At 44.9% G+C, this 27,001-nt stretch overlaps 1 protein-coding gene across 2 annotated transcripts in view; it reads right to left on the bottom strand.

Annotated features, from left to right (window-relative positions):
• PSMD9 (proteasome 26S subunit, non-ATPase 9) overlaps window positions 1-23,770 on the bottom strand; it is an 83,462-nt gene extending 59,692 nt beyond the window's left edge. For both annotated transcript variants that reach the window (XM_069214919.1, XM_069214920.1), the window contains exon 1: window positions 23,573-23,770. In XM_069214919.1, coding sequence (XP_069071020.1) covers window positions 23,573-23,698 — 126 coding nt within the window. In that variant the 5' untranslated portion in view covers window positions 23,699-23,770. The remainder of the gene's footprint in view (window positions 1-23,572) is intronic.
• Window positions 23,771-27,001: the final 3,231 nt, after the last annotated feature.

Raw genomic sequence — 27,001 nt, 5'->3', positions numbered from 1 at the left:
ATTGAGTGTGGTGTCCCAGAAGTCACAAAAAATTGCTAAATGGAATTTGTGGAAGAGAGTGGACGGAGTTAAATTATTAAGGATTAGTTTCTGATTGGTGAAGAGCCAATATTCAGAATAATTTATTAAGTGTATTGTAAAACTGCCTATTTTAACCTACCCTGCAAGTGGGTGGGAAGCTGCTAGATGCCTTTGGTATTCCAGAAGGTTTAACATTTAAATGAGATGAGTGGTGCTATTGATTTAAAGAGATTAAAGCATGGATTTTGACAAATTGTGTTAGAAGTGTTAGTGCTACGATTTCTTCTACTGGTGCTGCTATAACAAATGTGAAAATTCGAAGATTATGGAGATTGCCTTGTTTCAAACACTGCTGGTGCACTAACTTAGATAAATAATGAATTAACTGCAATTCGGGCTAATGGAGAGCTGCCTTGCACCAGATATCCTTTTAGTGAAAGAGCATGGAGTCTATAGCGTTTTGAAGGTAAGAGAGTGGAGTACCATCATCCCAGATAAAAGTAAGCTTGTTTAGGCATATGTCAATAATATAACTAATATTTCTCATGAAGTCAAAGCTTTTGAAGTGTATAGTTTAGAGGGAATCAATTGGTTCATGGTTTGATTAGAGTGAAAAGGGTTTTAGAAAGGTTGTTGAGTGTTTTGATAGTCTGGCAGGGGGCATGTTGCAGGTTATAATAACTCCTTTAATTATGTTAATTTATGCAATCCTTCCATTTTTTTTTTTTAATTCTTTGAACTAGTAATTTTAAAGATGGGTTCAAACTGCGGGTGCAAAGAGAGGAAGACAACCGTGTCCAAAAGAAAGCATATTGAGTTGGAGGATGCCAGAGATAGAGTATATGATCAACTAAAGATGTTAGAAGAATCAAGACACAAGAGACAGAAATTGATGCAGCTGTAAATAGTTTTGGGGATGATGTGAACTTTAGTAGAGGAATGTGTTCAAGTTTCCATGATTCAATTAAAATATCCATAAATATTAGTAGCTTGGCATTTGAATTCGCACTTGCACAGTGACAGTGCTATTGCAATTGAAATGATATCATTATGATGTATTTTAATGTGTTTTGCTTACTTAGTTCAACTAAGCCTCCATTAGGGCTCAACGGCATTTTAACTAAGATATATCCCATATCAATATGTTTGTGCGCTGTTCACATTTCTGTCTGACACTACATGCAGCACTGCTTATTTTGTATGACAATATTGTTTTCGAAGAACTCGCTAACTCACTGGAAGGAAAAACCTTTCGTAACGTTACACAAGATTCTTCTTGTTGGCATTCTGGACTGCATTCATTCATAATGGATTCTGTTGTTTACGTAACTAGTTTGTTCTGACACCTCCGGTCAGCGTTAGGTCAGCAGGGGCTGTATCAATATTCACATAGTGGGTTAGTGCTAAAGTGATAGGGCTTTGTGATATTTTAAAATTAGAAATTATAATTTGTTGGAGAAAATGTCATACCATGCTGACTTTGCAGATTCTATCATTATTTACGCATGAAAACTGTATTTAAACCCCTGGAACTGGGGTAAACTAGAACTCCATTTGAGACCTTTCATGAGCCTCTAGGGATGCTGCCTGATTGTCTTTTGATTTGCTGCACATTTGAGACTTAGAATATTTTGTAATATTGTCCTATTCTCTATTAATTCTGATTACTGAAATCATTCATTAACAATTAACTTTATGCAATTTAATTGGGTTAATGCTGCATCTGCATTTTTTATTTATGTGTTGCAACGGTTTTTTAAGTGTCTGATATTAAACTCTCTTTTTGGGGCAGTTCTTTCTCATGGACTACATACTGATATGCTGTTTTGAATGTTGTCTCTTGAGACACATTGCCTCAAACTTCAGGTTACCACCCTCCCTGTTCCACACAAATTGGGCATGCTACAGCCATGAAGATTTATTAGGGTTGTAGCGTGCCTGAACTTGGGTTTGTTATATTTCTTTTAGCTAGCAGAGACAAATATATTATTTCTAATGGTCAGCCCTTCATAATTTTAGGGAATTAGTAATTGTTTAAAATAAACTAGTTAAGTAAAAATCCGTAGACAATGAAACCATGCAATCTATTCTCCAGGACACTGTGAAGAATGTTAAAAACAAATTATGTCTTCATCTTCGACCCTTCCCTGCTGGCAGTACTAAGCCAAAATATATTCTCAAATCTAAAGGCCAGAATTTTTTTTTTCTTTTTAAACACCACAAAAGTAAGTAACAAACTAATATTTCTGAGGTTTCTGGATCCACTGATCTGACAGATTTGGCGGACACAGACACTGATGCAAGCAGTAACTTGTTTGAGGATGTTGATTCCTCCAAAAATGATGGCTATCCACCACCCAAACTACCATTTAAACGGGAGGGAGAGTTTAGGACCAGGAAACATTTCTTTGAGGTTGACCAATTTAATAATAACTCTTATATAGCTTCAGTTTCCCCCGATTCAGATTCTGATCACTAAAAAGATTTGAATTTAAATTGGGTTGGGCCGAACAAACAAAATAAAAAGATTAACCAAATTCTCTAAGGAAAATTGTTCTTCTTCTCCTAAAGAAAGTGTGGATTTCACTGGGGAATATTTGTTTGATCCTTCTTGTTTATGTCAAACTTTATCAGATTGGTGCACTATTCCACGCGTTGAAGAATGTATACATGAAAAAAATGCATTCACACTTTGACAAGGTGATCAGAAAATAAACTGAGAACCAAACGTCCCATACCCTTGATAGCAGACTAGGGCCTAGATGTATCAAAAGGTTTTACCCATTCTGTGTCTATGGAAAAATGTCTTCATACATATGGCCCTATGTTCTCACAACACCAGTGATTGATCAAAAACTCAACATTTTTATACTAAATATGGTAAGCACCCAAAAAGGAGATTGACAGAGCCTAGTCGGCCTGTCAGTGTAAACTTCTGAATGCAATGGGCCCAATAACAAAACATTTCAAGCTAACCAAAACAGCAAAGGGGGTGGGAACAAATTGAATAGGCCCTTACGAACTCTCAAACTGGGTGCAAAGACCTATATGTTTGACTGGCAGCACCAACAAACATTTCCACCAAGAGACGGAAGGGCTTACTTTTCAAACTTGATCCAAAGCTTCTGGAACTGGTAACTTCGAAGAAGGTTTTAGGCCAGCTTGTTTTTACACAGACCAGCAGAAAAGGTAGCCGTTCTGCCAGTCAAGGACAATTTGATTCCAGGTCCTAGTTCTTCCAGAACAGATGACAACCATATAACACATATGTTAAACCAACCTTCTATCCTCGGAGGACACATATCGCACAGTATTGATGGACTGCAAGGGACAAGCAAAGAATCACACAGATGTATAAGGGTATTATAATCATCCCATATACTGAACTCTTTAGCAAAGGGCAAACAAACTGTAATAAGTTACACGTTGTTAGGAGCAATCAAGTTGACATGTAACGGTTCCCAAAAGTCGATAAGACATACCACGCAGGGCAAGGTAGTTGCATAGCCGCAGTGCACCCTTCACAAAATGTCATGTCCTTAAGCCAGTCTAGGAAGCAAGGAGCTCCATGGCTACCGCACGCCATGGCCACCTGCCGTTTATCAAGCAATATGGCTGTAGCAGACAGTTTACAAAAAGTCTTCGGAATGTGTTTTACAAATCCGAGTAATACCACGAGGACAGTGAACCAAAAACTGTGTTCCGTCATTTTTTACATGGCTGCAATGATTAGGTACCAGAAGGATAGCACTCTTGGGCAGTGCCAGGCCAAATGCAGATAATCACGACACCTCAGGCAACTAGTGTCACCAGCATGCATGTTCTTGACAATCGTTATTGGTGATAGATATACTCTATGTAAACATTCATAATGAATAAGCCTGTAATGAAAAGTAGGTGACAACTCCTTTGTCTGTTGACAAAAATATACTCAAATTTCATCTGTGCTGTCAACCCACCCCGAAGTTCTCTGCCCATAAGTGATGTGTACGGTTAGCTTATGCATCAGTGTTCGCCGTGATTGCAATATAAAGGGTGGCAAATAATCCTTATTATAAATAATTTTGCAGAACATTATTATGCACTTTAAAATTATCCCATTAACAGAAAATGGCTGTATGTTTGTGATATACAGATAACTGTAACACATATGGGGAAAGGTATGTCCTGAGCCACAAGTACATATGACAAAGGCTTGCTTTGACTTATTAACATATATCCCATTCATACGCACACAAGACCATGCTCTCGCTGGCACTCGTCAGCCCTGCCATAGTGCCCCTAGTCAAAAAGTATTTTGTTCAAACCATAGTTTCTGGCTGTTTGGACATTAGACTTAGTCAGTGAGCTGGGTGGGGAGTGTCTAGTAACACTGCGCAAGTGCCTTGGCCTCCAGTAGCTCACATTGATTTTCTTTGATCAGAAGTAGCTCTCACTACAGAAAAGGATGGAGACCCGTGGTATATCTGAACTCGCATAGGACCGTCCAGCCTAGCCCAGTTCGCCCCATCTAAATATCGTGTATCGGAGTTGGAACTGCTGTTGTGGACGTTTAGAGGTATATTCACAAAAACGTTGGGTCAGATTTTTTAGTATTACATGCGTTTTTTGTGTATTATTGATGCCTGCTCTACTACTATGATAGTGCACAATCTTTAAGGGGTATTACCTTTGTGGATGGAAAAGCCTCACCCACCTGATCGTGGAATGCTTCATCATTGACTATTCCAACCCAGCTGGTGCAGATGATACGGACCCGGTGGTCTCAACTGTAACACCAGGCGAGAACTAGCTTCACCCAGGATAGGGAGATCTAGATAATAAGTCTCCTGGTCAGTAGGGTACCAGTGAAGTCAAATAGATTAAAGTTAAAATTATCTCAATATCAATCCAAAGGTTGTCTTTATTTGGGATGATATTGGATAGGGTTAAAGCCAGATAGCTCCCTTCTATGTAATGGGACGTCCTTGTGTCTATAAGATCCCAAATGGATCCCTACACCCTCTCAAAAGAGAGAACATGTTTCAGCCGTGAATTAGGTACTCGATAAGAAACTTAGTTCTTAAAGCTTAAGACCTCCGGCCTTCTTCAGGGCAAACCGTCTTCTATTTCCCTACTGTCCCTTGTGTGCCTATTATATAAAGCATGCATAAGGTAAGCCTACTTCTTACCTGTGTCCTCTGTCTCCTAAAGGATAAATATCAAAATGGTGTTATAATAATTGATAGATATATCATGCAGTATCTATTTTTAACTTTTGATCCCACCCTAAGTGAAACACACCTAGTGAGTAAAAACACTGCACACAGTGTACCTTACTGATGTGAAGCTATCTCCGGTCTATCCTTCATCCACCCATGCTCTATGTGTGCTACCAGAGACTTATGTTCATGCGTCTATTTTCTTACCTTGCAAATGTCAGAGAAGGGCCCCATCAGTCTCTCGGCGAGGGCTTCCCTCGTTGTCATACATTTAAAAAGTCATTTTTATTAAAATTTACAATTAGTATCCGAAACATAATTGTAACAAGGATTAGTTTGTAGGCATAATCCGGCAACCCATATATTGTCACATTCTTTTTTGTGTTAAATAGGTTCGCCGTGTAGTACTTATCAATCCTTTATTATTCTTTATTTACTTCAAAAATGCATCTCTGGGACCTGCACGATTCTCCCATTCTTTATTTTCTCATACATGCTTAGTGTCATCACATTGTCATGCTGTATGGGCATCTCTGATATTATCAAACAATGTTTGCTCGGGCTTGGTATACTCCCATTGTCCCGTCCACTTACAGGTATCTCAGCATGTTACCACGCTTACCTATCTCACACACCTATCTGTAGTAGGCTGGCCTGGTTTGTAGTGGGTACCAAGGGGTACTTACACTCTGCACCAGGTCCAGGTATCCCTTATTAGTGTAGAACAGGTGCCTAGCAGCTTAGGCTGATAGAAAAGGGTAGCTTAGCAGAGCAGCTTAGGCTGAACTAGGAGACATGAAAAGCTCCCACTATACCACTGGTGTAATATGCACAATATCATAAGAAAACACAATACACAGATATACTAAAAATAAAGGTACTTTATTTTTAAGACAATATGCCAAAAGTATCTCAGTGAGTACCCTCAGTATGAGGATAGCAAATATACACAAGATATATGTACACAATACCAAAAATATGCAGTAATAGCAATAGAAAGCAATGCAAGCAATGTACAGTCACAATAGATTGCAATGGGAGCACATAGGTATAGGGGCAACACAAACCATATACTCTAGAAGTGGAATGCGAACCACGAATGGACCACAAACCTATGTGAGCTTGTAGAGGGTCGCTGGGACTGTAAGAAAACAGTGAGGGTTAGAAAAATAGCCCACCCCAAGACCCTGAAAAGTAGGTGTAAAGTGCACCAAAGTTCCCCAGAGAGCACAGCAGTCGTGATAGGGGAATTCTGCAAGGAAGACCAACACCAGCAATGCAACAAAGGTGGATTTCCGGACGAGAGTACCTGTGGAACAAGGAGACCAAGTCCAAGAGTCGCGACAAAGTCGAGATTGGGTAGATGCCCAGGAAATGCCTGCTGAGGATGCAAAGAAGCTGCCACCGGATGGTATAAGCTGTGGATTCTGCAAGAACGAAGAGGACTAGGAACTTCCCCTTTGGAGGATGGATGTCCCACGTCGTGAAGAAGCTTGCAGAGGTGCTCCCACACAGAAAGACCGCAAACAAGCCTTGCTAGCTGCAAGGGTCGCAGTTAGGGTTTTTGGATACTGCTGTGGCCCAAGAGGGACCAGGATGTCGCCAATTGTGTGAGGAGACAGAGGAGGCACCCAGCAAGACAAGGAGCCCTCTCAGAAGCAAGCAGCACCCGCAGAAGTGCCAGAATAGGCACTACGAAGAAGAGTTAACCGGAGCTCACCCGAAGTCACATAAGATCCCACGACGGCGGAGGACAACTCAGGAGGTTGTGCACTGCAGGTTAGAGTGTCGGGACCCAGGCTTGGCTGTGCACAAAGGAAATCCTGGAAGAGTGCACAGGAGCCGGAGCAGCTGCAAATCACGCGGTACCCAGCAATGCAGTCTAGCGTGGTGAGGCAAGGACTTACCTCCATCAAACTTGGACTGAAGAGTCACTGGACTGTGGGAGTCACTTGAACAGAGTTGCTGAGTTCCAGGGACCACGCTCGTCGTGCTGAGACGGGACCCAGAGGACCGGTGATGCAGTCTTTTGGTGCCTGCGGTTGCAGGGGGAAGATTCCGTCGACCCACAGGAGATTTCTTCGGAGCTTCTAGTGCAGAGAGGAGGCAGACTACCCCCACAGCATGCACCACCAGGAAAACAGTCGAGAAGGCGGCCGGATCAGCGATACAAGGTTGCAGTAGTTGTCTTTGCTACTTTGTTGCGGTTTTGCAGGCGTCCAGAGCAGTCAGCGGTCGATTCCTTGGCAGAAGGTGAAGAGAGAGATGCAGAGGAACTCTGATGAGCTCTTGCATTCGTTATCTAAAGAATTCCCCAAAGCAGAGACCCTAAATAGCCAGAAAAGGAGGTTTGGTTACTTAGGAAGGAAGATAGGCTAGCAACACAGGTAAGAGCCTATCAGAAGGAGTCTCTGACGTCACCTGCTGGCACTGGCCACTCAGAGCAGTCCAGTGCGCCAGCAGCACATCTGTTTCCAAGATGGCAGAGGTCTGGAGCACACTGGAGGAGCTCTGTGCACCTCCCAGGGGAGGTGCAGGTCAGGGGAGTGGTCACTCCCCTTTCCTTTGTCCAGTTTCGCGCCAGAGCAGGGCTGGGGATCCCTGAACCGGTGTAGACTGGCTTATGCAGAGATGGGCACCATCTGTGCCCATCAAAGCATTTCCAGAGGCTAGGGGAGGCTACTCCTCCCCAGCCCTGATACCTTTTTCCAAAGGGAGGGGGTGTAACACCCTCTCTCTGAGGAAGTCCTTTGTTCTGCCTTCCTGGGCCAGGCCTGGCTGGACCCCAGGAGGGCAGAAACCTGTCTGAGGGGTTGGCAGCAGCAGCAGCTGCAGTGAAACCCCGGGAAAGGTAGTTTGGCAGTACCCGGGTCTGTGCTAGAGACTCGGGGGATCATGGAATTGCCCCCCCAATGCCAGAATGGCATTGGGGTGACAATTCCATGATCTTAGACATGTTACATGGCCATGTTCGGAGTTACCATTGTGACGCTATACATAGGTAGTGACCTATGTATAGTGCATGCGTGTAATGGTGTCCCCGCATTCACAAAGTTTGGGGAATTTGCCCTGAACAATGTGGGGGCACCTTGGCTAGTGCCAGGGTGCCCACACACTAAGTAACTTAGCACCCAAACTTTACCAGGTAAAGGTTAGACATATAGGTGACTTATAAGTTACTTAAGTGCAGTGGTAAATGGCTGTGAAATAACGTGGACGTTATTTCACTCAGGCTGCAGTGGCAGGTCTGTGTAAGAATTGGCAGAGCTCCCTATGGGTGGCAAAAGAAATGCTGCAGCCCATAGGGATCTCCTGGAACCCCAATACCCTGGGTACCTCAGTACCATATACTAGGGAATTATAAGGGTGTTCCAGTATGCCAATCTGAATTGGTGAAATTGGTCACTAGCCTGTTAGTGACAATTTGTAAAGAGAGAGCATAACCACTGAGGATCTGGTTAGCAGAGCCTCAGTGAGACAGTTAGGCATCACACAGGGAACACATACATATAGGTCACAAACTTATGAGCACTGGGGTCCTGGCTAGCAGGGTCCCAGTGACACATAAACATACTGAAAACATAGGGTTTTCATTATGAGCACTGGGCCCTGGCTAGCAGGATCCCAGTGAGACAGTGAAAACACCCTGACATACACTCACAAACAGGCCAAAAGTGGGGGTAACAAGGCTAGAAAGAGGCTACTTTCTCACACTATCTCTTACATACTTTTCTCATCCATTGTTGTGCTGTATATGTCTCCAATCTTGTGTACTGGTATTTTGTGAGGCTTGGTATGCCACCCGTTTCATTTACATAGCAGGAGCTGTGTATGTTGCTGCACTCGACTCACACTATCATAGCCAAATATCATGCCATATACGTAGCCCTAATATCGGGTCACACGGATAGTAAACTTTTTCACCCCCGTCCTCCCTTAGTTCGTCAAAGGGAATCCCTTCTTCTACTTTTTGATACAAGTCACCCCATATTGTCTTCTCCATCTCTGTGCCATGTTCTTATCTGTTTGTTACATGGGCCCAAGGTATTTCATCATTCAGACCATCCGTATGGAGTCGAAACATCCATCTTTGTTCCCTACTAAACAGAGCTTGGGCTGGATCCATTGTTGCAGTTGTGATCTGCTCGAGGACTGACCACGTGAAATCATCAACCCCATGTCCTTCCTCAAGGAAATGATGCATTAACTTAGTTGTTGTCTTTTTGCACCTAAAGGTGCTGCGATGTTCATTAATGCGTATTCTGATTGCTCTGGTGGTCATCACAATACATCTAAGTCCACATTGGCATGTTATTATACACACCACATTTCTGATGTTACAGTTGAAAAAGCTTCTTAGTTCCCAGGGGGTGCGTAGTCCCAAATCCAAAACCTGTTAAGTGGCATACATTACAATTTCCACATGGGTGATGGCCTACTACCTGAGGAAGATTCCATGGGGTCATGTGTCTATAAGTCTTTTGCACTGTCCTCTGTCTAGAATGTACAATCTGGTCCCTTCTACTCTTTGAGCGTTTAGAGGAAAAAATAGGGGGGTCAAAGTATAACCCACCTCTGTGTAGGAATTTCCAATGTTTTTTAACAATTTTCCCGAACTGCATTTGATATAGGGGTATAAGTAGTTATCCATATAACATTTGTCTTGGTCTGTTTTGGATGCTCCTCCAATAAGGAGTCTATTACTGTTCTATGCCCTTTTGTTGGATTTATGTATAACCCTCTCTGGGTATCCTCTCTCGCAGAGTTTATTGGTGAGGACTTCTGCATGTTTTGTGTAGTCTTGTCTTTATGTGCAATTTCTTCTGAGACTGAGAACTTGTCCTACCGGAAGATTGTCTCAAACTCTTAGGGTGGTAGCTGCTGTAGCATAGTATGTTGTTTCTGTCTATTGCTTTGTTGAAGACCTCCATATGCAAAAGTCCCTTTTCTGCAAATATCCTTAGATCTAGAAAATTCAACCTATTATTACTCATATTGCTGGTAAATTTTAGGAAGGGATAAATAATGTTAGGCAATGAGCAAAAATCTGTTGCTTCCTCTACTGTCCCCCCCTCCATATGAGTAGTACGTCATCGATATACGTCTTCCATACTCGGATATGTTTTTGATATGGTTTATCCTCCGTCAAAATCATAGATCTCTCTAAATGATAGACATACAAACATACCTGACTCGGGGTATTGTACTCCCCAAAGATGACCCATTAATCTGGAGGAAGAACTCACTCACTCAAAATAGCTGTGCGTGAGTGCCATATGTGCACAATCCATTACAAGGTCTTACGGTGTAATAGAATCCCAGCTGATTCTTGTAGGATGCTATCAACTACTCTAAGAGTTTCTTCTTGAGGAATGCTTGTGTACAGTGCTTCAAAATCTAGCCCTATCAGACGTTCTGATTCTGGACTAAAAGGCATTTCATTAAGTAAATTTAACACATCCTTTGTATCCTTTAAGTAGGTGGGAGTTCTTTGTACTATTGGTATCAGGAAGTTATCGCAGAATATAGACAATGGTTCTAATTCGGATCCAACCCCTGAGACAATAGGCCGTCCTGGATGGGGGAGAATCCCTTTGTGGACCTTAGGTAGGATGTAAAAATAGGGTATCTTAGGGCATGGATTTTTGAGGAATTGAGCCTCCTTCTTTGTGATCCACCTGCCCTCAAGGCCTCTTGTTATAAAAAAAAAAAAGCAATGTCGTCCACTAGGTCTCTTGTGGGGTCTCTTTTGAGTCTTTTATAATTTTATTATTTTTATTCAGAAGCCTGGGACATTCTTCTCTGTATATTGTCTCTGGCAGGATCACAATGGCTCATCCTTTATCTGCTGGTTTGATAATGATGTCTTCTGCCCTGGATAGTTCCGTGATTACCTGTCTGTCTTCCCTTGTGAACTGGGGATGGGGTTTGTTCGCCAAATCATCTAGTCCTTTATTCACTGCTGCTTCAAATGCTAAGACTCCAGCTAGCATCAAAAGTGAGGGGAGGGAGTGAAAGTGGATTTCCTTTTTAATTCTGTATTTATTACTTCAGTATCTTGCTCATTCAACCTATCCTTGAAAAAAAACTTTCAACCGGATGGTTCTGAAAAAGTTTTACATTTTCCCTTTGAATGTGAAATAAATCAGGTTTTGGTGTAGGTACAAATCCCTTTATTGAGTACCAAGTACTGTGCCTGTGTCAATTCTCGGCTGCTCAGGTTCATAACAATGTTATTTGTTACACCCTGCTGGTGCTCGGTCATTCCTCTGTTTTCCCCCCCACGAAACCCATTTCTCTTTCCGTCTTCCCCTTCCTCTTCCTCTTCCTGCCCTTTGTCCTAAAAAAGGTTGTCAGAAGGGTTGTTGCCAGAGGCTCATGGGATGAAACATTAGTTATGGGAAGCCGTACGGGTGCTACCACCCACATCCCTGTTCATATTGGAGTGTTGGGCACATTGGCCCATAAGGACCTCTGCCACATAATTTATTTTCCGATGGGGGTATACCAAGCCCCAGCAAACATTGTTCGATAATACCGGAGAAGCCCATACAGAATGGCATTGTGATGACAATAAGCATGTATGAGAAAAGAAGGAATGGGAGAATCATGTGCAGGTCCCAGAGATGCATTTTTGAAGTAAATAAAGAATAATAAAGGATTAATAAGTACTATACGACAAACATATATAACACAAAAAAGAATGTGACAATATATGGGTTGCTGGATTATGCCTACAAAGGAGTCCCAGTTACAATTATGTTTTGGATACTAATTGGTATGTTCTGACTTTTTTAGTATATGACAAGGAAAACTCCCCGTCTAGAATCTGATGGGGCCCTTACCAGACATTTGCAGGGTAAGAAAATAGCTGCATGAACATAAGTCTCTTGTAGCACACATAGAGAATGGGTGGACGAAGGATACACAGGTGAAAGCTTCACATCCGTAAGGTACTCTGTGTGCAGTGTTTTCAATCACTATGTGTGCTTCACTTAGGGTGGTACCAAACGTTAAAAATAGATACTGCATGATATATCTATCAATTATGATAACACCTTCTAGATATTTATCCTTTAGGAGACGGTTAGAGGACACATGTAAGAAGTAGACTTACCTTATGCATGCTTTATATAATCGGCATGCAAGGGACAGTAGGGAAATAGAAGACTGTTTGTCCTGAAGAAGGCCGAAGGTCTTAAGCTGTAAGAACAAAGTTTCTTAGCGAGTACCTCATTGGTGGCCAAAACATGTTGGCACTTTTGAGAAGGTGTAGGGGTCCATTTGGGATCCTATAGACACCCGGACGCCCCATTACATAGAAGGGAGCTAATTGGTTTTAACCCTATCCAATATCATCCCAAATAAAGACAACCTTTGGATAGATATTGAGATAATTTTAACTTTTACCTATTTGACTTCACTGGTACCCCACTGACCAGGAGACTTATTAACTAGATCTCCCTACCCCGGTGGGTCTAGTTCTTGCCTGGTGTTACGGTTGAGACCATCGGGTCAGTATCATCTGCACCCAGTGGGTTGGACTAGCCAATGATGAAGCATTCCACGATCAGGTGGGTGAGGCTTTTCCATCCATAAATGTAATACCCCTTAAGGATAGTGCACTATCATAGTAGTAAAGAAGGCATCAATAATACAAAAAAACACACAACAATTAAAAATCTGGCCCTACTTTTTGTGAATGTGTCATGGATTAGGAGTAAGTGGGGCTAGCAGATTCTCCTACCTCTCTAGAGTTTATGGTTTGGGCGTTTAGAATGTCATATGAAAATTAGTAAAGGCAATGAGAATGTTGTCAGGGTCATGTACAACATTGCCCTCAGGAGTGTTAAGCATAATATGTAAGTGGTCGCCCATTTGGGTTTTAGTTTGCTAAGGTGTGGCCAGATTGATCCCCCTACCCATATTTCATAGCCAGCCTTTATTTACCCAGGAATTCCAGCTCCCTCTCACCGAAATTCTGTGAGTTTAACATGTATGGGACCAAGGTACAATGCGTCATTAATGAGATCACATTGATGCTCAAGGGATTGCAGGTCTTGCTCTAGGCTAGTCAGTATAGATCGTATGGACCGGAGTATGCCACACTGCTTTTTAATACACTTACCTCCAATCGCTACTTTCAGGGCCTCCTATATTGTTGCTGAAGAGGCTACAGAGCCTCTATTGACTTTCAAATAGGATTGAATGACCTGGTGAATCTCCTCTTTAAATACTGTGTCCAAAAGATTTTTTGGGTTGGAGTTGCCACAGGGGAGTTTGGTCCCAAGCAGTTGACAATGTCAGGAAAAGGATCACTGGGGAATGATCAGAAAGCTTTCTTCAGAGATGTTAGATCCATTGTGGCCAACCCTGTACATCTTGAGACCTAATCCAGAAATCAATACAAGAGAAGGAGTCTTGGACCGAGTAGTGAAAAGTGTACTCCAGTGCATCAGGATATCTAAACCTTCACAAATGCACGTGGCCAGGCAGCTGCATGCTATTCAATAGGGCCACTTGGGCATTTGTCTGCCTCCATTCTTTCACGCCAGTGCATTCCCGCTCAACATGAAGAACAAGGCTGTGGTCGCACCGCCAGATAATTGGATGAGGGACTATATATGGACAGTGTTGAATAACAGTATGGAAACAATAGGGATTATCCGTATTGTACGTATGTATCAAGGTGATGTGTAAACAACTGAACAGGCCCTGCAGAGTAATAAAACTCCTCTCTGGATCAGTAATTGTGCAGATGTGGTGAAACTTTATCAATTTAATAGCAAGTATCATCACACCATGGGAATAAGAGGAATAGGAGGAAAATTAGCCATGCAAGAGCAGGGGAGCCAGTACGGCCTGGTGGAAGATGCATTTCTTGCACCAGAAGAACATCTACTGCTTCTCTAGTCATGTATGCCAGAACCTGTTCGCACTCTTGAGGATTATTCAGCCCACATTCCTTGTGATCACGGAGGGGATAAAGCATGGTGGTATGTCTACCAGTTATAGCCATACTGTATTGTAATCACAATATTCTGCAGTTTGGAAGCTACCCCCCTAAACCCTGCCCCCTCCCACACCAGAACCTAATCTCCCAGCGAATTCCCTGTGAAAACCATCCCAAACATAATAAACAGTTAACTAAAGTAACAGTAGTGAGAATAATAAAGCGGGAAGTGCTTCTAGGCATACAGCTTTGGGTCGGCCAGAGCTGGAGTCACATCACCGCCACACCAGGTCGTAACAGTTAAAAGAAAAAGAAAAAAAAAAAATACTTTTAACAGTAGCCCCTCAGCCAGAAACACTTAATGAGTGTTTAGTGAGGATTGGTCCATCAAGGAACAGGGGGGCCAAAGAGCTTCTGCACCCATCCAGAACAGGCATACAGACAGCAGCCACGCAGAGATTCAGCTGGAGAACCTCCGAGTTCAGTAAGGCCAACCACAGAATGCACAATTTTCACTCCACTTCTTCAAACTGTGAACGGCTACCAGCGCCATCTCTTAGTAAGGATGAACCCCCTACTTGTCACAGGTTTCTGAAAGAATGCAAGAACACCCTTGGGGTCTGTGTACACTTGTGGTTTGCTTTTCCAGAGAAAGTGAAGATGTGCTGGGTAGAGCACTGAATACTTAATACCACGCTCCTGGAGTTTTTTCTTAACAGGAAGAATTTTTTTAAGGGCCTCTTGCACAGATTGCATAGAGTCTGGGGAAAAGGAAACAGCCATTCCTTCATACTGAATATTAGTTGCCTCTCTGGCCATTCTTAAAAGCTGATCACGGTCTTGCTAATTGATAAACTCCCAGGTGATACTCCTGATATCGGTCTTGGGGAAAAATATCTGTGAGCTGTTTCAGTAACAAACACCTTGGAGAATTTGTCAGCACTGGAGAGGGACATGATCATTTTTCAATATAGTCTTCAGTGCAGCACATTACTGTAGTCTCCAAGATGCCAACAACCCAGATTTTACTTCTTCATGAAGAAGCCTCCAAATCTTCATTCTTCAGCTTTCTATGGTAGAGCTCTGTTTGAAGATCTTTAACTATGTTAGCATGGAATGAGTGATCATCCTCCATAACCAAGACTCTCTGCTCCACCGTGGGGAGAGCAGTATGTTTATCCAGGTGTTCCTTCATGTCATCCATTTATTGCGTTAAGGAGTCAATCTTTAAATCAATGGAAATTATGTTGGATTTCATCTGTAGTAACATTAATAGGGCCTGAACCTCCCTGATGAGATGGAGTCGTCAGCAACTACTGTCGCCATGGGAGTAGTGGCTCAAGGTCTGGATGTCTGGTGCCTTTACGAGCATCAAACACTAGCCAAGCTTGCTTGACATCAGATTTGCCTATGGTGCGTCACTGGATAGGACAGGAGCAATTGTTGAGCTGAACCCTACTATCACACCTCTTCACCAATCAATAAAGAAGCCTATGCAAAGAGATCTGAAAACCAGTGCAGTCCCCTACTCCTTTAGGCAAATAGGGGCTAAGGTTTAGGCCACAAAGCAAACCATTGGTGGGTCCTCACCCTGGGGCCCTCAGAAAGAGAAATAGTTGATGGAATATGGACGTAGAGTAGTAGTCACTGGGGCCAACCGCCCTCTCATTCACATCACAAGCCCGCTGTAAACTTGGCTCACTTCCCAATGGGTTCCAACATAATGGCAAAGCCCTCCTGCTCTTCACTCACCATACCACAAGCAGTCTTTCAGACGGGTTCAACATGGGCCTCCACCTCTACTTTCCGCAGAGGGACAGTGTAACTGAAGTATTTAGGGGTTGCAGATGTTTACTGAAGGTCGGTAGGCACTGCCAGACGTCTTCACACAGAAAGCCACAACCAGTAGGGAGTACTACTACTTACAGGATACCATGGGAACAGTACAGACCCAGGGTTGGTTTGCTGCCTGGTCTGACTCCGCGGCAGCAGATAGGAGGCCTCGCCGAGCATCAAGGGGCCACACAAAATGGAGCTCAGGCTGCGACGCTGATTGCTTTTCTCCGACGTGCAAGCCCTGACCAGGCGCTGGGCTCCTCACTTTCTAAACAGACACTGTAGATCTGCTGCTGTAGTCAGTTTAGGAGGGATGAGGATGATGAATAAACTCCTCGGCTTCTGGGGGCATACTCAGCAGCACCCGCCGCAAATGTCAAGGGTGGCAATGGGGGAAACAAATAATAATGAATTTTAAAAAAGCATTTACGGCTCCTGCCACCCCCTCGCTCCTCTAGTGTCCCAGCATTCAGGCTCCCCGGCAATTTTGGCACCGTTCTCATGCTATACCTGTCATAAGAGCAGCATCAGGGTTGGCAAGAGCGGCTTGGTCTACCGCTCAGACAGTGCACTGGGGTCTGTGCAGTTTCTCTAGCCCAGCTGTACAACACATTCAGGTTGGAGAAACCTAAGTGTGCATGGGTCTTAGGCTGCCCTAAGACAGCCAGCCAAACAAACACACATGTGCACTCCACTCCTTCTTGCCCATCCCCCTCTCCATATCCCCCCCCCCTTTCACATGCTGACTGAGCCAGCGGCAGAAAAATAAAACTATAATGAAACATTGTTTTATTTTTCTGCTGCTGCCTCGTAGCCAATGGGGCGACGCTCCAGAGGAGCCTTCCCTGGGCATACTTATAATGTTTTCATTGTGTTTCACCATCATGCCCTCCTTCCTAGTATCTAATTGCCTGTTTCTTTCTAGTTCCTCAATCCACACTAGTTCAACAAAATCAGTGATGACACGGTTTTCGGAGAATGAATGATGTCCTTGCTGATGATGTTCATCGGCCTCTACTTTACAGCACCAGGGAATACTGGGAACTGTAGTTTTGATTTTCTTCATTTACTGCTTTGGTATTACCTGGATGCAATTTTAAATAAATGCATTAAAGACGGCATAACACTTTTCTTTGAATCTTTAATAAAATTAGGACTTTCCAGCAACGGCTCTTAGAAAATCCCTATTTATTCCATTGCAAACAACTTCCCGCATGTTAACGTAGCAGCATTTTTCCGTTTTCTAGGTTTGAGCATGCTTAGCTGAGTGTTACTGTATATGAGTGAATGCAAGGAGTCAGTGTGTGGGTGACTGAATGCATGAAGCCACCGATGAGTGATACAGTATATGCATGATAATGTATTGAGTGTCTAAACTCAGCAGCGATAAAAAAAAAATGGAACTTGAAATTATAAGCTAGACCTATAAATATGAACCCAAAAATACAGCCATGGGAAGCATGGGCGTAGGAAGTGTGGGGGACGCGGGGGATATGTCCCCCCCAGATTTTGGAGTGGGGGGGACACGGGGGACAAGGGTGGGGGGGGACGAGGGGACAGAAGAATTTTCCCTTCTCCTGTAATTCGCAGGGCCATTAGCGCATGAAAGCGCTACCTATACTGGCCCTGCACTCGACCTGTGACCTGATCCAGGACACTCGCCCTCTGCCCTTTTGTTGTGCTGCAGAACACAAGGGATTCTTTCTCACCTTGCCACACAGCCCCCTGAAGTCTGCACTTCTGAGAACAAAGGAAGACGAGAGAGGCCCTTTGTTGATTGCTGTCTGCATCCCGGCTCTCCTGAGCCCTACCTTTCCCTTCCCTTGAAGAACGAACCCTGAAGACAGCAGCAAGATTTGAAGAAGGTAAGGAGGTTTGGGTAGTTAAATAAACTATTGCTAAGTAACTCCCTTTCTTTTTAAATACAGTGCTGTGTTGCAGAGTATCTCCCTTTCTAAAAACAGTATTGTTGAGTTACTGTGAGATATGAGCAGGGCAGGCTTTAGCGCGCTGATGCAACAATGTTTGTTAGGGCCCCCCTTTCTGTCCCCTCTCTCTCACTCTCTTCTCTCCTCTGTCTCTAGCTTGCCTGCCCCAGTGCTAATTATTGTCCCCTAAGTTGACATCCTGCCCCCCCCCCCAACAGTTCGGTCCCCTGTCTCTCCCTCAGCCTTCCTGGTATTTGTGAAAGCCCGCTCTGAAGGGCAAGGGCTGTCTGTAAATCTCATTTCCAGCCAATGGCCTGTGGATGCGAAGCCAGCACTGTGGCATCTCACAGGCTTTACAGGACTTCACAGGCTGTGGTGGAACAGAGCCTGACACTGCTGGATAGACAGTGGAGAGACCAGCACACAGCATGGGTCCCAGGAAGAACCAGATGGACAGGGCTAGGTAAGGCAGCTAGGGTGATGCAACCGTTGCTGCTGCACTGGGTGCTGACGTAGGATGGGGGTGCTATGTTTGCAAGTATATTGTGATTTAAAAAGCACCTGCTGGATGTTCCTTGCCACCAACAGTTTTCAGGCAACAATAAAAATCTTAAGATAATTCCGGTGATTAATGGTCATTCTGGAGAGAGATTGAAGTTTTGTCCGGTGGAAGTTTTGAATCATCATAACATACAGGGTTACTATGCCTGCTACAAAGGCCGTCTACATGCAGATCACAAAGTGTACCTAATGTGAATAGGTCAGTGGGTTACTGCTTTTGTCAGATGCAGAAAAGTACCATCTTTTTGGCATGGTTACCCCACTTTTTGCCTGTTGTCAGTATGTTTTGACTTTGTTCACTGGGATCCTGCTAACCAGGACCCCAGTGCTCTCTCCCATTAAATTTGGTTGCTTGGACCACACACACCCCACACTTGGCATACTGGTGCCCCTTATAAGTCCCTAGTATATGTTACCCAAGTACCCAGGGCATTGGGGGATCAGGGGTTCCCGATGGGCTGCAGCATTTATTATGTATTATGCCACCCATAGGAGCCCATGTAAACTGTCTGCAGGCCTGCCATCGCAGCCTGCGTGAAAAGGTGCTTGCACCCTTTCACTTCAGGTCACTGCACCAGGTCACTGTAAGTCACCCCTATGGTAGGCCCTCCTAGCCCAGAGGGCAGGGTGCAAGTACCTGTGTGTGAGGGCACCTCTGCAGGAGCAGAGGTGCCCCCACGAACTCCAGCTCCATTTTCCTGGACCTCGTGAGTGCGGGGACGCCATTTTACGCTTGTACTGGACATAGGTCACTACCTATGTCCAGCTACATAATGGTAACTCCAAACCTGGGCATGTTTGGTAACAAACATGTCACAATCATACCCCAATACTATTGTCAGTATTGATTGTATGATTCCATGCACTTTGGGGGCTCCTTAGAGGATCCCCAGCATTGCTCCTACCAGCTTTATGGGGTTTTCCGGACAGCCCCCGCTGCTGCCACCCCTCAGACAGATTTCTGCCCTCCTTCTGCTGCTTGAGCAGCTCATGCCCAGGAAGGCAGAACAAAGGATTTCCTTTGGAAGAGGGAGGCAACACCCTCTCCGTTACAAGGCTTGGGAGGGGTAGTCTCGCCAAGCTACTAGTATGCTCTGAAGGGCACATTTGGTGCCCTCCTTGCATAAACCAGTCTGTACCAGTTCAGGGACCTCAGCCCCTACTCTGGCGTGAAACTGGACAATGGAAATGGCGTAACCACTCCCCTGTCCATCACCACCCCAGGGGTGGTTCCCAGAGCTCCTCCAGGTGGCCACTTGATTCTTCCATCTTGAATCCAAGGTTGGCAGAGGCCTCTGTGAGAATCTGAGTGGCCAGATCAGGGAGGTGACATCACAGCCCCCTCCTAGGTGGTCACCCGGCTAGGTGACCAATCCCCCTTTCTGGGCTATTTAGGGTTTCCCTCTTGGGCGGGTCCTCAGATTTGACGTGCAAGATTCCAGCAGGACTCCTCAGCAACGTTTGCTTTGACTTCTGGCCACTGGAACCGCAACTGGACTTCACAGGAACCTACAATCTACAGCTCCAGCAACGACTTCGCCACACAACATTGTTTCTCCGACTCCTTCCACCAACTGCAACATTTGCCCAGCTGTGCTTCCTCTGAGGGCAGCAAGTCTTCAGTCTGCATGAGAAGAAAAAAGGAAAATTCCTTGGAGTGAAGGAGTCACTTACCTGCCTCTGCAGGCACCAACTGCAACAACACCGGCTGCGTGGATCTCCTCTCCTCCTGAGCTGCGTGGATCCTGCATCAGGGGTGGTAGTCTGGAGTGGTCTCCTTGGTCCTCTCTACCAGCTGCCCAACTTTGGAGTAGGTAGGTCCTTGCCTTCCCATGCAGGATAGTACCCCCATGCACCGCGTCTCTTGCAGCTACCAAGGCTTGTTGTTACCTGCTCCAAGGGATCTTCAGGCTCCAGGTAGCCTCAGCCCCCGGCACTCTACTCTGTGAAGCACAGCCCTCAACATGCTTCGCCTGTGAAGTGGGACCTCTCTTCAGGTGTGCTGTGGGCCTCTCTGCAGCTCCTGGGCTCCTTGCCTGTAGGTCTTCTGTGGGGGCTGCCTCTCCTCCTCCAGACTCTCTGCCTTGCTGATGGTCACCTGGGACTCCCCTCCATGGGTTGAGTCCCCCTGGACCTTGCTGGTCCCCGGCAGCTCCACTTTTCTCCTACTGCCACATTTGCTTTTGCCAAGGCTTGTTGGTGGGTTTTCCACACCACAAACTGACTGCAATTCTTCATCTGGCATGGGACGTCGACTGCATCACCTAGGAACTCTTCATCTGCTCCAGTGCTGCATTGCTGACCATCTCGTCTCCCCGTCGACCAACTCCTGCATCCACAGATGGGTGGGTAGTGGCTCCTACCAAGACCGGACCATCCTACGTAAACTGGACTTGTTGCCCTTCTTTTCCAGGTCTTACTCTTCCAGGATCCACCTCTAGTTTCTTGCAGTCTTGTCTGCGTTTTGCAATATCCTTCTCTGAAGTTCTTTTGGTGGGTCAGGGAAAAAACAGTAACTTACCTCTTTTCTCCTGGTCGCTGGGGGGCACTCTGGTACTTACCTTTGGGGTTTCCTAGTTCCTCCAGCTCCCCTCTACCAATTCCACTTCCTTGGGTGGGGACCCGGCTTTCGCATTTCACTTTCTTAGTATATGGTCTGGTCCCCATCTAGGCCTTCAGTATTGCCTATTGCTTTTCACAGTTTTCTATTGCTTTTTATGCCAATTTTGTGATTGCTGCTGTACACATAATAGTGTGTTACTTACATCCTATTGGAGTATTGCCTATCTAGGGCCATATGTACGAACACATTTTCCCATTGACACAGAATGGGAAAAACCCTTTGGTACATCTGGCCCCTAGTGTTTTAGTGTTTGTGTTACTGTAATAAGGAACCTTTATTTTCATAACACGTGTTTCTTTCACGTGTGTAAGTGCTGTGTGACTACAGTGGTATTGCATGATCTTTGCATGTGTCCTAGATAAGTCTTGGCTGATCATCCACAGCTACCTCTAGAGAGCCTGGCTTCTAGATACTGCCTACACTTCACTAATGAGGGGATACCTGGACCTGGTATAAGGTGATAATACCATAGGTACTCACCACACACCAGGCCAGCTTCCTACATCAGAGAGCTCCTTTTTTGTCCCCTGCAATTTATAAATGAAAACTGAATATAGAACAGTGAGCAATGAACTCATCAAAGAGCTGCATGCAAACATCAAGGTATAGATTAGAGCGTTATGATTTCCCCCCACTTTTTGATTAACTTAATGTTGCAAAACAAGTTGATTTGAGCGCAAATCAGTTCTTATTATTAAAGAAAGCCCCCAACCATGGTGTTATGTTTTAAATTCTGAGTTTGCGCTTCTCCAGATAAAGCACTCTGAAACTATACCTGCTACCAGTATGGATGACCTGTGACACCTACACCTTGTAGTCCTGTCTTATATAACATTTCATATACAATGATTCACACATATATGATGATCTCTGCGTAATGTCTGTGTGATGTAAAGTGCTTTGACACCCTGGACTGGTATGAGGGATGAATGATGGAACAACACATGCGTATATCGTGCATGCCTTAACATCGCGGTCTCAACTATGACCGGGTCTTTACTACGCATGCCTTTACAACGAATTTCGTTGTAAAAGCATGTTTGGTAAAGGAACATGTGTGGTAAATTCTCCCTACACCTGATACCATACTCCACCCCTCCAAGCACTTAAAACTGCCCCTGCCCTGAGCCCTAAACCCCCCTGCCCTGAGCCCTAAAAGTAACCCAGCCCTGTCCTAAAAACTACCCCGACCCCCACTCTGAACCCTAAAACCTACCCTGAACTGTTCTAAAAACTACCTTGATGCCCCTGCCCCCACCATGAACCCTAAAACCTACCCCGCTCTGTCCTAAATACTACATGACCCCACCCTGTACCCTAAAACCTACCCCACACTGTCGTAAAACTACTTGAACTCCATGCACTCCTCCTGACCCCTAAATCCTACCCCACCCTGTCCTAAAAACTACCCGACCCTACCCTGCCCTAAAAGTGACCCCAACCTCCTACTCTAAACCCGTCCACAGCCCTACTTACCTCTCTCTCCTCTGCTTCTTCCTGTTCCACCCGGACAGCTAGACCGCTCTCTATGCTGTAACCATGCATATGTGTAGTAAAGATGTGTGGTAAAGGCATGCGTGCTAGACCCATATTTGTGGAAATGGCAGCGTGGTCAATTAATTGCATTGAATGATTGCGTTGTAAGGGATATTTCCCGGTATGAGTGGTGCTATAAGACTAATGAAATGCATCTGAGAGAGAGTGGGGATGGATAGTAGTGAGGGAATCCGTGGCAGAGGTGGTCACTGGGGGGCACCAACAAACAATGTCGCACAGGGCGCCACCAGCACTAAGGCCGGCCCTATCAGACAGCACAGCAGTTCACAGGAATACAGCAGCACAGAGATTACCACTTGACAGTCAGACAAGGACCTAGCAGCAATCATAGGCCTTACTGGCCTTCATAGGCAATAGGCAGGCGAAGGCGCAGAGACTGACAGCCTGACTAGAAAGGTCCCAAACAGGCAGTACAGTGCATGGCAGGCAGCACAGGAATCGACAGGAAGCACTGCGCCCAGCAGGCAGTACAGGCCTCTTAGGACTTCACACAGCATCACAGAGCCTGTCGCTGCCTAAAAGGCAGCAAAGGGCCCAGCAGACAGGGAATTGCAGGCCACACAGGCAGGACTCGACTGGAAGCGACCGCCTTCCCCATCTCCCCCCACCACGGCAACCCTTCTGGATGCAAACTTTGTGCAGGGGGCCCACCTCAAGGTTGTCCCTGTCCCCCCCAGAAATTTAGTGTCTCCTACGCCCCTGATGGGAAGGCCAGTTGGCTAACGACGCAGGACTGGTCGAAAGAAGTTCATATGTTCATTCGCAAACCTGCAGCTCTCAAACAGAAACTTTATGTCCCAGAATATTTACTACCTGAGCTATGCTGGCAAAAAGCAACATGCAACTCATGTTTCCTGCCAGGCCCCGTGACTGGCACTTTCTCAGTACTCACGTCGTCTAACACATCATAGTAAGCTTTGATCTGCGCTTCCAACTCGTCTTTCTTTTTCACCAACAACTGTACATCCTCAACGGTCACTACTGCACTCTGGTCGCTACTACCCGCTGCTTCTGACATCTTTTAAGTCCTGGCACACGGCGGATAACCCTCCACGCGACCCGTAGCTGTAGTCTCTTACATTGAAATAGAGATAAAAGAGGTGACTACGCCCCTCCCGGCAGGCCAATGAAGAACTACATGGCTAAGGTAAATAATACGGCCATTTTAAAAGGGCTTATCATTAGAAGTTACAGACCAGGTGTAAAAAACAGAACGACCAAGTTTGACCAGGAGAGTGAGAGAGCACGACCCATTGTGTACAGAATTTAGCAAATGCACCTCGCAAACGTAAAAATGCGTTAACACAAATGGTCTGATAAGCTTTGCTTTCACCGACTCGTGCCTACAATTACCGAAACTACACTTGGCAGCGATCCATGGTCTTACTGGGTTTTTTTTTTCTTTGTGAATAAATCAATACATCTTCCAACACACTAATCTCTTACAAGTGTATGTTCAACGCGCCTGCGCACTGCTGACATCGATGCTGACGTATTGACGTTCTGCGTGCGGTTACCGCAATCTGCTCGACGTCCTGGTGGAAAAGATTTTCGTGTGTTTTCTTCGGTGGGGGTCCGGCGGTACCCTTACGGTCACAGACGACGAACCCCGATGGCTGCCTCTTGAAGACAGTGTTATATCGAGTGTGTTGGTGGCCAGGGCGCGCGAGACCCAGAGTGGTCACTTCAGCCGCTCTTCCGGCCTGCACTAGTGCAACCCGCCTAGAAGCCATATTAACCCCACGGGGAGAGGGGTCCCGCCTGGCCCGGCCTGGGAGGCGATGACATGGAGAACCAACAGCAGTGGTACAGGATTACCGTCCCGCATGGCGAGCGATATGAGAAGAGCTGGCTCCTGTCCACTCTCCAGAGCGCCTGCATCTTGCACTTCACCCCCTTGGATTTTCACCTCTGTAGCTCACAGGCCCAGTTCTACCTGAAAGGGGCGGATGTAGCCAATGTCCTGAAGCAGCTGAACCGACGAATCCAAGACCCGGAGGGCAGGCGGATAGCCATAGAAGTGGAAGAGTGCGGCGCGCCCCCCAGCCTCCAGAAAGTGTTCGAAGACTTTCCCCAGATGAACAGCAGCCCCAACTGGAAAAGAGATGACGTGCTGGCCCCGGAGACTCAGTGGTACCGGGTTACCATATTAAACGGAAGTTGGTGCGAGAGGGCCTGGCTTCTCTTCCTCATCCAGAGCTCCTGCCGCGTGACTTTCTCCCCCTCGGACTTTCACTACAAAGGGATGAAGGCCAGGTTCTATGTGCAAGGGAAGAGTGTAGCGGACGCTATACAGTGGGCGTCCGGAACCATCGCAGATAACGAGGGCCGTTTGTTAACGTTTTTGGTGGAGCGATCTCCGGAATATAAACCGTCTCAAACATGTGCAAAGAGTTCAAGAAGTTAATTTACTTAGTCTGCACGAAGCCTTACCGAAGTGTTACTTGTTCTCAACTGATGATGCTGGCATCTTGACTCGACGTCTGCGCCAATACCAGCAAGCACATCAGAGACCCGTGTTTATGTAAATAAAGGGGGATAATCGATGTCATATTCACGATAGAGCACTCGATGCATTGATTTTACCCAAGATTTAATCACGTGGGTAGGATGCCCGTTTTTTGTATTCCATTTTATTTGCAATAAAAATCTAGGATTAGAGGAATCTAATATAAATAGTTTTTTTTTCTTTTTCTTTTCAATTTGCATACAGAGCCCACCACGAGAAGTTGGGAGGTGATAAAAGGGAGTTTGATTACACACACAAAAGGAGATTAGACACATCTTTTTAATGAGATTTTATTTTGGCACTGTATTTGTCTTTTTTCCTCATTGTTGTACTGCTGTTTGGCAACTTCTGCAAGTGAGTAAATATTTAAAAAATGAAATGCTGACTTGTTGTTATTCTAAGAACTAATCCTAGAGTTGTCTTTTTATGTTGTTTTATTGAAAGGTAATTAATAACCGTTCAACCAACAGCGCCTTAAAATATGTTGAATATAATATACATGTCGTGCCGTATGTTTGGATTAGTAAATGGTAGATTGTGGTAATTCTGCAAGATCCCCAAACTAAACAATACACCCACATTTTATGCAGAAAACGTAATATCACGAGGAGTATAAAGAAACTGAAATAGTCCATGGTTGTGTAAAATATTGCTTTCAGTAATGCCTTTATATCGCAGGTCGCTTGTGTGTTATCCCTTTTTAGGGTCGAGCCTGCGTTGCATGTGTATCGCAGCGAGGCACTTTAGTATTTAGAAAAGGGCTCAGAGCCCTGTCAACTTCACGTCAGTGTTTTTTAGTGGTTTGTGGGCTTGCTTTCATTAGTCGAAGGCACGAATACGTCATGCCTTTTCTGGTGGCTAGCCCTCCTTGAGCGCAGCGACCAAGTACAGAAAACATGCGAGGCTCGCTGTTTTCCATCGGGCTCGTGGACTTCTTTTTCTCTAATTTACAAGCGCGATCTTGCTTGGCAGAAGTCGAGCGCTTTACATAGTTAATTTCACTTTTTTGGGTTAAGTAAATAAATGCACTTTTGCCCGATAGGTGAAAAGTCGGGTTAGGAGTTTACAACGCGATCAGCTCTAACATGAGCAAACGCGAGACCCGTTGCATTGTCAATGCTCGTTTCTGTGTGTAGTGTCTGCATATCACAGGTCGCTAGGTATCTTACCTGGTTATAGTGTGATCACTTTCTTCTTATTGTGGCACAGTGTGCAGTTTTGTTTATTTTTAGGTCTGGCTTGACAATGCCACAGTTTGTGTACAAAATATTACTGTTTCTTTATACTTAGAGTGGGCTTTGGATGTTCTCAGAGGAGTATTCCCCGCTGGCCTGATATCAAGGACTGATAATTGATATATAATGCATGGTATTCTGCAATCCCTGTATAAAAGGCAGTCTCAAATTTCTTTATAATCTGCGACTTGTGATGCACCAAGTCAATTATCAAGGAAAGACATCAGAACTCGACTGTTATAAATGTATTACAGTTGAGTTCTGATGTCACAGTGCCTAGGGCCAGGAGGTGAGTTGAAAGGCAGGTCAAGTCACAGAGCATAGCTGAAACACCTGTTTAAAGCAACAAATGAGCATTGCTTTTTTTCTTCTGCTCTATTTTAATAGCTTAAGGTGACAAGCAGAGGTAATTTTTATTTTTTTTGCACTCCTTGGACTCCGAAAAGCTAGAATCCTTCTGCATGTTTATGCATGTTCCAAACTACTACAGTTTTTTTTTTTTTTTTTAACTGAGTAGTATGGAATTTTTCCAATATCTGTTGCAACAAAAATCTAACAGCTTTTTGATGTATTTAAT

Source organism: Pleurodeles waltl, chromosome 11, assembly GCF_031143425.1.
Source record: "Pleurodeles waltl isolate 20211129_DDA chromosome 11, aPleWal1.hap1.20221129, whole genome shotgun sequence".
Classification (NCBI taxonomy): domain Eukaryota; kingdom Metazoa; phylum Chordata; class Amphibia; order Caudata; family Salamandridae; genus Pleurodeles; species Pleurodeles waltl.
The sequence above is the reverse complement of the archived record's forward strand: the minus strand, read 5'-3'. Positions and strand labels throughout refer to the sequence as shown.